The sequence below is a fragment of the Lampetra planeri genome, chromosome 23 (genome assembly GCF_965212315.1).
Source record: "Lampetra planeri chromosome 23, kcLamPlan1.2.h2, whole genome shotgun sequence".
NCBI lineage: Eukaryota > Metazoa > Chordata > Hyperoartia > Petromyzontiformes > Petromyzontidae > Lampetra > Lampetra planeri.
The window spans coordinates 4,004,360-4,013,627 of record NC_136129.1 but is presented as its reverse complement, the minus strand read 5'-3'; the positions used below and the strand labels follow the sequence as shown (position 1 = coordinate 4,013,627).

At 47.2% G+C, this 9,268-nt stretch overlaps 1 protein-coding gene and 2 non-coding genes across 4 annotated transcripts; all 3 read right to left on the bottom strand.

Moving 5' to 3' along the window:
• Positions 1–1,247: 1,247 nt before the first annotated feature.
• TRNAK-CUU (transfer RNA lysine (anticodon CUU)) lies at positions 1,248–1,320 on the bottom strand. Its single transcript has one exon. It is a non-coding gene; the product is annotated as a tRNA-Lys (tRNA).
• A 200-nt stretch (positions 1,321–1,520) lies between these two features.
• Positions 1,521–1,593, bottom strand: TRNAK-CUU (transfer RNA lysine (anticodon CUU)). The gene has a single exon. It is a non-coding gene; the product is annotated as a tRNA-Lys (tRNA).
• A 599-nt stretch (positions 1,594–2,192) lies between these two features.
• LOC144726256 (transcription termination factor 3, mitochondrial-like) lies at positions 2,193–9,222 on the bottom strand. Of its 2 annotated transcripts, none has more exons than XM_078604804.1 (8): positions 9,128–9,222; positions 7,733–8,161; positions 7,227–7,373; positions 6,194–6,383; positions 5,509–5,656; positions 4,418–4,489; positions 3,559–3,720; positions 2,193–2,507 (listed from the first exon to the last, which is right to left on the bottom strand). In XM_078604804.1, exons 2-8 carry the CDS (start codon positions 7,980–7,982, stop codon positions 2,313–2,315), a joined length of 1,164 nt encoding a protein of 387 aa, XP_078460930.1. In that variant the 5' UTR covers positions 7,983–8,161; positions 9,128–9,222; the 3' UTR covers positions 2,193–2,312. The 2 variants fall into 2 exon arrangements, with proteins under 2 accessions (XP_078460930.1, XP_078460929.1); XM_078604803.1 differs by having other exon boundaries at positions 8,999–9,196.
• Positions 9,223–9,268: the final 46 nt, after the last annotated feature.

The following is a 9,268-nucleotide window of genomic DNA, read 5'->3' as shown; positions in this document are numbered from 1 at the left end:
AATATGTGGGCCAACGTTGGGCCAACGTTGGCATGTGGTTGAAATCAACGTTGGCCCAACGTTCCACGTTTACTTTTTTAAAATATATAATTTAGTTTTTTATCAGGAATGTATTTAGTGATTTGTTTACCTTTTGGCTATTCAATTGCACTCCTGCCGTGTTTTTGTACCGTTTGTTGTTAAATTTCGATTTGTTGTTGTAACGCTTGACAGCTCATCGGATTCCTGCAGTGTAAATCAATATTCTGATCGGTTACAAACAAAGGCCCTCTCTTTACAATACGGGTCCCACGTATACGTATATTCTACGTGAATAGACGGATGGATAGACTGTACACGGAGACGTATTGTTTGCTTATTTTATACTTTTAGGTTTTTTCGGTAAAGTCACGTAGGTAAAAATAAAAATAATAGAAATAATAATAGAATGATGACGGAGACTTGTGTTGCCTCCGAAACGTCGTGATTTATAAATTGATTTATATTATTTATTATTTATTTTTACCTACGTGACTTTACCGAAAGCTTCAAATATAGAAATGCTTATTTTAGTTTATTACACTGGTTAACAAAAAAAAGTTTTTTTCTGGCCTGGACTTTTGCGGCTGTTTTAGACTAATTTCAGGGTGCTGATTCCAAATCTGATCTCAGATTTGCTCTATCACATCTCATTTTATGCTATCGGCATACCCCATTTTCATTGATTTTACCCGAAATTAACTCCGTCACTTATGATTGCAAGTTGTTGCGAGTCAGTGACTGCTTTAGTGTTAAAATATGGTGCTGTATTTTTAGGATAGTGTGTTTTTACTATCATTTTATGTAGATATCCACATTTATTTAATATTTTTCTTCTGCAGTTTTTATTGAAAATGCAATATTTGATATCTCAAAAACCTGATGTGATAGACAAAAACTGATGCCAGATTTGGAATCAGCAGCCCAAACTTACCTTAAAACCGTTGGAATACCTTATGCCAGAAACAAGTGTGTTGACCAGTGTTATTTTAGATTATCTGCGGACAGATGCAGCGCCCCCTGACGGCCGATACGCGCACCAACCGCCCCACACATTTTTGCGCCTAAAACTGCAGCCGTTGTTACGAGCTTATATGGTTCACAACATGACTTGTTTTGGTTTATATATTTTTTTAAACGTTGCTTATTGTTGCCATCTTCACGCGGGGTTTTAAGAGATGCGAAGGTTGTTAGTATATTGTTATTGAAAATTATTAAAAAGATATTCGCGCCCAACGTGGGGCTCGAACCCACGACCCTGAGATTAAGAGTCTCATGCTCTACCGACTGAGCTAGCCGGGCACTGGGTACTCAGCTCACCAATTCCCCATGTGTGCCTACTCACGTTGACTCGTTAAACAAAATATCGAGAATGAAATAGAATTGGCTTTTATCATTTTTCTTGAAGAGTGTAGTAAGCAAAATGGAGAATCGTGAGGTTTATTTTTTTATTTTTTTTAGAGAGCGAGGATTTTTATTGAAAATTATTAAAAAGATATTCGCGCCCAACGTGGGGCTCGAACCCACGACCCTGAGATTAAGAGTCTCATGCTCTACCGACTGAGCTAGCCGGGCACTGGCTGAGCGAGATGTTTAATCGCTATTAGTACCTCGCCAATGTCAACACTCCAAATCCAAAACCGCGATATTTAAAGATCTCCTATATATTCTAGATTTGAAGCTTAGACTTAGGGGCCGTCCATAAATGACGTCATGCGATTTTGGACGATTTTTTACCCCCCCCCCTTCGTCACACGGCGTCACAAAAACTCACTCCCCTCAAATATGACGTCACAAAGCTCTGCCCCTCCCTCCCCAAAAAATAAAACTTGCTTCAAATCGCTTTAAACTATTGTCATTGTAGTGCGTATTTAATGTGGCGCTGCACTCTGATGTTGTATGAGAAAACATTTATTTAAAAAGTCTATTTAATTAAGTAGAACGTGTCGTCTATATTTATTTAAAGTTGCGCATTTTGATGTGACGTCACATTTCTAAACCCACCCCCCCTCGTCACACATCGTCACAAATGTCTGACCTCCCCCCTACGTGCGTGACGTCATTTATGGTCAGCCCCTATCATCAAACAAACCCCATGACCAAAACCGCATAAGGAGGCATTCATTCGTGGCTGATGACGGCAATGACCTTGAAGAGTGATAAGAACAAGGCCATTTAAAAAAAGCAAGTAGATTTTTTATTGAATGATACCGCCAACAAAGTCTCATGGCTACGATTGCCAAAAAGGGTCCAACAGATATATAATTCTTTGTTTACATATATTTTTTTCACGACTACAGTGTCTTTCGGAAGTCGTTGAATTCTTCTGGGGATGACCTCGCGACCTCCAGGCAGAAGACGTCGTCGGAGGTGGTGGCTAGCCGGTCCAGGGGGACATACAGGGGTTGCAAAGGGTCATACTGTGCCAGGCCCAGGTGCTCCAGGTAGCTGTGCCGCTCCCTCATGGCAATCGTCTTCGCGTTGAATACCTGCCGGGGTCCAGGGCACAGAAAGTTAGCTCTCGATTTCGTCGTCAAGTCGGGCAGGATCACCATTGTAGTCCGATCCTCTATCCAGTGAACGTGCCAACACTGCGCACACCGTTCCATGTTTACTGGGGAAATGTCACGAGAGAAAACTAATCACAAGTATAAAAGTTCATAAGGGTGTCGAAGTGAGACTGGAGCTCTCAGTGAACTCACTGTAGAGTCTAAAACCCCATGTACCTACTGCCACCTGTACCTCTTTATATGGACCCATTCCTTCCGATCCTTTGCCAAATTTTCACTTTAAAATACCATTGGGTTTTGCAAATAAATAGTCTCCATACAATTTTCCAGGGCAGTAATATTTAATATCGAGTCGGCCAGTAATATAAGCAATGATCAGCAATTCCCTGCCCTTGCCTACCTCTGCAGATGCAAGCTGAATTGTGTGTACCCCTGCCACCACCTTCCTACCCCAGCCAATTTCTCCCTATCACACACAACCTGCCTACCCTTGCTGCCCCTCCCCTACCCATAGTTCTACCAATCCCTGCATGCTCCTGCCTACTAGATTACTCAATTGGGATTACACAGAGCAACCATTGCCCTCTGCCGACGACAGACCAGCTCACGTTTGCAAAAGAGACTAATCCTGGTCTCTTGAGTTCTCACCTGGTTAAACAAAAGAAACTTCAAACTACCTCTACCCAATTCTAGATTTGAAGCTTTCGTGACTGCAAGGATTCATATTCTTAGGTTTTTTCGGTAAAGTCACGTAGGTAAAAAATTAAAATTAATAAAAGTAAAATAAAATAAAAAATTAAAATCACGACGTTTCGGAGGCAACACAAGCTTCCGTTCCACCTGAAGACGGAAGCTTGTGTTGCCTCCGAAACGTCGTGATTTATTTATTTATTTTACTTTTATTAATTTTAATTTTTTACCTACGTGACTTTACCGAAAAAACCTAAGAGTATACCTCTACCCAACTCTTTCCTCCCACTTCTGACCCCACGCCAACCCCATGCCGAACCCGTGCCGACCCCGTGCCGACCTGCGGGAACTGAACGAGCATGTGCTGGGGGAGGCCCATAGTGCCATGCACGAGCGTGAAGACATCCAGGAGCTTCCTCTTGCTCAGCACCAGCAGCTTGGGCACCTTGAGCAGCATGTGCTGCACCTCATTGGGCCGGAAGCCCAGCTCCAGCTGCAGGACCTGTATGGAGAGGGCGCGGGTGTAGGAGTGTGGGGAGGAGGGGGCAACATAACAACACAGATAGCACTACCGCCCCCCCATCGTTTTAGATGAAGTCGGTGGCTCAGAGGTCAAGAACGCTGGGCCGTGTTTAAACCAAATCAACCATGAATGTGCTCAGCCTTATTAGATATCGGAAGCTAAGCAGGGCTGAATCCGGATAGCCCTTGAGTGGGTCACCACCATGCTATAAAAAAGGTTGTTTTAGACTGCCAGGCTACTTTGTTGCCAGCAGAGGATAATGCAAAAAAAATCTATTGTAGTACTGTGCTAACACATTCCTGCGGAGGGAGCTGGTAGGAACGTTGGGTTGCTCGGTCAATGGCCAGGGTCAACGGCACAAGCCGGCGTGAGTAGGTTAAACGTTGAGTTTTATAAGGGCACCACGGGGTGACCAGCCCCTCCCCACCCAGCCCCACCCCTCCCACCCCCCACCCAGCCCCACCCTCCCCACCCAGCCCCTCCCCACCCTCCCCTCCCCACCCAGCCCCTCCCCACCCAGCCCCTCCCCTCTCCACCCAGCACGACGGACGGACGGACACAATAATCCCCTGTGGGCTGGTGGAACCAGGTGGTTCCTACCAGTATAAGCTCCTGCATATATGCTCCCTAACTTCATTTGTGAGTCTCTCTATCTCACTTTCTGACTGCTCTTCACCTTCAGGTTCTCCTTAACGGGCTCCAGGCTGCGAGTCAGAAGTTTGGGCATCCGTATCATCAGCTCTCGTACCTGCATCCAGAACACAGAAGCAGCAGCAGCAGCAGCAGCCAATGATTAAAAAAAACAAGTAGCAGTGCGATTATTATTTCTATTATTTAGTTTTTATCCACAATTACATGCGATTGTGCCATCACGTAAGGTGAAGTATAAATTCGCATCTCTCAGCTGCGCAACCCATCACATTAGAGAACAGAGATCTTTGGAAGCGGACACCACATTAAAGATGACCTGTGGTGCACACAGTAGGGGATAAGCATTTTCCCACCTATCCTGCCACTGAAAGTAATGTTCATTCAATGACAGTGGGACACTAAGAAAATAAAATGCAAAATCAAAGCAAAATGCGAGTCTCGGGTAGATCAGCCATGCTCTTATAAAGGCAAAGTTTCCCCATACAGCCTTAGCACACTCCACCGCCTTTCGTCTCCCAATTGCTGATGTTTACACACCATACCAGGTACTCATTTGAGGCTGGGTCGACCTAGAAGATGCCTAAAACGGATTCAAATATTCAGCACTGTTATTGCTTGTGAGCAGGGATTGAACTCGTGTCGTCGTGTTTGTAGCGCGGTGCGCTAACAACTGCGCCACCATTGGAACCTCATTTGCCAGTAAAAATGATAATTGGTTTTTTACCCTTCTATCTGGCAACAAAACTGACACCTTTTTATAAGGAGTCATGTTTGCATAGACCACAATACCTGCAGTCATAATGCAAACAAAAAACACAACTCTGATAATGTGCACTGTCCTTGAAGTTGATTGGTCCACACCCGAGACAGCTTTCCTTAGAGCCTAGTCTCACATGGGTTGGACCAGATGACGCCAAAAGGCGCACAACTCATCAGAGTTGTGTTTTTTTTTGCATTATGACTGCAGGTATTGTGGTCTATGCAAACATGACTCCTTGTAAAAAGGTGTCAGTTTTGTTGCCAGATAGAAGGGTAAAAAAACAATTATCAACTGCGCCACCATTCCCCACTCAAACACATACACGCAAGTACACACACGTGCAGACACATACATACGTGCTTGGCGTTGAGCCCCAGCTCGCTTTGGTAGAAGCCGAGGCGGTTGTCAAGACGTTCGATGCTGAAGTTGAGCAGGAACGGCGCTCCCCGCACCATCTTGGCCACCGCGTCCCTGCCGAACCCACGCGACTCCAGGTAGTGAACCCTGCGGTGACACACATGCAGCACGCCACACCAGCTCCAGCATCGTCATTAATGATCTAATATCAGGGTGTCTTCATAGGTAGAGATATCCTGAAGCCGATATCAGTAATGGGTCCGAAAGGTTGACCACCTGAGATCAGTCCATGTGCATGAGTGTAATTGATGATAGCACCACTGGACCGGGAGAGATGGCCATGGTTTGGGGAGGTCTTAATCCAGCAGAGGATAGACAACAGCTGATGATCGTGATTAAGAAGCTATGTAATTGTGATTTGAGAAGAAATTATGTACAGAATGGAGGTTATCATGTTTAATACTGTACGGTAGTGTTTTCCAGATTTTGCCACTAGATGGCAGATGGCATCACTACCATGGCTTGCCTGGATCCCACGTATACTGGGGAGACAAAGGTGGCCAGCTGTGTTGCTAGACTAACAACCCCCTCGTGCACCATGCCGGCCTTCATAGCCGACACTCACTCACAGCACTTGTCCCAAATTCCTGTGTAGGCTACACGGGGAATCGTTGTCTTTGCCACCTGGCTTGCAGGTTGGAGATGTCCTGGGTGAGCATGAAGGGGTTGGTGGTGAGGAAGGGCCCCAGATCCTGGTCCTGCAGCCCCACGTCGCGCAGGAAGAGCAGCCGCTCTTGCACGTCACTCTCAAAGTCGAGGCGAAGCAGCATGCTCGCCGCTCCACGTAGGCGTTCCACCTTCCACAGCTCCACCCCTAGCACGGCCATGGGGAGACAGGGGAGAGACAGAGGGAGGCAGAGGATTAGAGGCAGACAGACAGAGAGCCAGAGAGATCGTGAAAGAGGAAGACAGAAAGATGGAAGACCAAAGTGAAAGAAAGGCAGATGGGGAGAGGAAGAGAGTGAGAGACACTTATGCAGATGAGACAAGAGACAATGAAGGGAGTGAGGAAGAGAGGAACTGACATGGAGCGATGAGAGAGACATGGAGCGATGGGGAGACGCAAAGCAAAGGACATTGAGCAGACACCAGCAATATATATATTGTGTGTGACAGTGTCAATTTGGACAAAGTGAAGAGAGAGGGAGAGTAGAGATTGCAGGCCATTCATTTTCCAAACATTTGGGTTAATTCATGACAACAACTGCAGATATGGCTGTGAAAGGGAGACAGTGCTCTATCTCCAAGTAAGTCACTTGCACAAAGCGACAGCAGCAAGGCTGGGTGATAAGGGCAGCTGGGGTGCAGCAGAGGTCGCAACTGGGTACCCGATACCCGTACCCTACCCGATACCCGGCTACCCGGCCGGGTACGGGTACGGGTAGCCGTTTGCGACCCTGGTGCGGCCGGGTACGGGTAGGCCGTGAGTCACTGGTGAGTAGCCGTTTGTCACTCATTTCAGGACCCGTACCCGTACCCGGCTGGGTACGGGTACCCGTTCCATACCCGTACCCAGCCGGGTACGGGTACGGGTCGCCGTTTGCGACCCTGGTGCGGCCGGGTACGGGTAAGGAATCAAAACCCGTTTGCGACCTCTGGGGTGCAGACAGCTGTGGGGTCAGTGTCCGCTGTGGCGTTCGTGCCTTCATGGTCTCACCGAGCATCACGAGCCGGCGCAGCGTGTGCGAGCGTTCGGCGTACGCAGAGAGGCGGTCGGCCCTTGGAGGCAAGGGTCGCGATACCTCCAGGCTCAGCGCCTCCTCCTCTGTCAGTTCGTCCAGTGCTCCCGCCTCGTCGACCTCGTCTGGAACATGTGCACACACGTGGCTTGTAGTTCCGTGACACCGCCAACATCCCGTCTGGATACCGCTGAGCGTTTGATCTATTTTTAATTCTTTAAAACTACGGTTGAAACCATTAAATGCACTTGCTCTGTACATTTGTCTTTAATGGGGGGGGGGGGGTGGTGGGGGGAGGACGTCAGGATGTACATTTTAATGAATGTGTTGCTATTAGGGATTTATCCTAGAGAATACCTGGCTAAATCAATCAAAAGGTTGCACAAACCTTGGCGATAAAAAAAACTGCGTGAAATCAATAAGGATTATCGGCCAAGGCGTACACATATACCTTCCTTATTCCATGCCAAACAAGTAAACTCACCAAGCGAAGGGAGGCCTTTAGTGGCTTCTGAAATATTCAAAACTTCAAGTTTGCGTACGACAGGAATTTTTAAACTAGTCAAAGGCAGGATAGGTCCCGCTAGCTGTTCGGCAGTGGCAGTGTCAGTGTCCTGTAGCATCCGCCGGTGCTGCTGGTCGTCTGTGAGCGAGTGGGATAATCTTGCGCCGTTCCACTTCACGATCGCGCCAAGTCGACCGGACACACGGCACAAGCACCGTGCGGTCGCCATCCCGGATGATATTTTTTTGATTTTGGTCCTGTGGGTGTGCACTTGTTTTCCTACCCCCCTCCCCCCCCCAAGACGGTCTTGCCACCGGTTGGACGAAGATGGGTGGTGAGATGAGGTCCGGAGAGCACGAATGGCTCACTTTGTGGTGACGATGAAATCCAAGCTTGATTCTGTAAGACCTGCAACAAAGTAATTATTTACGTGATGTGAAATCATTTCTAAAATTCGTCTTGTGCTGTCCCTACTGTGGTATGCATTTTGAAAAATGTTAAATCCATGTAATCAAAAAATGTAGAAATCGTCCTCACCACTACTCTGGAGCAAGAATCTACAGTGGTGGTGCGGGATATGGTTTATTAATCAGTTGTCATCTGACACAAACCCTGGCCTCATCTGATACAGAACCTTCATCCAATACATAATTGTCGTCTCATCAAAGTGCATTCGTTTGCCTCCACAGTTGTTGCAAACTTTACTCAAGCATCATATTCAAAAACTGTCCCTATGGTGGACATATTGCCAATGGTGGAAACTACGCATTCATAGGAAGGGACAAGTCTCTCCAGCTGACACCCATCTGTTCACTTCAACGCAGGCTGTATTCATTTTAACGAACGTGGAGCTATTAAGACGATGAACCATTGATGACTGGGCGAATTTCACCCTGAGCAGGCAATTAACTTATCTCCTGTCAGTGACATCAAAGGGACCGCCAGTGGGCAATACTACTGAACGCCAAGTGTCCGAAGAGATCTATGAGCCTCGGGTATTAACACAGAAATCCCGAGCTCTGAAAACGCAACATTCCCACGATGAAAACATTAGGACCACCGATGACTTTTCCACACAGTGTTACCGAGTGTATCGACCTCCCCGGATAAGATGAAAGCCAGCGACGAGGTGAGACATCTGGACATCTGTCAAAAAGAGCTTTGCAGCTCATCGGATTTCTCCAGTATAAACACACATTCTGACAGCATTCAAATACACACAGTGGGCAATACAAGGGCGCTCACCTGATTGGAAACGTATTATCTTCCGAGCGTCGGCACGTTGAATAGTGACATTAATGAGACGGTCTCAATAATATCAATTATATAATACAAGGCCGCTAGATAAATCGCGACTGCACGAACGCCTCTCACTTTGTGTTGCGTTGCGGCGTTTAAAGAGCCCAACGCGCGCGCGTGACCTCCCCGACAAACGCACGTGTCGCGCGCGCGCGCGCGCTCCCCACGACTACGGCGAGCGGCGCGGCCCAAATCTCCGAACGCAAACGCGAATTC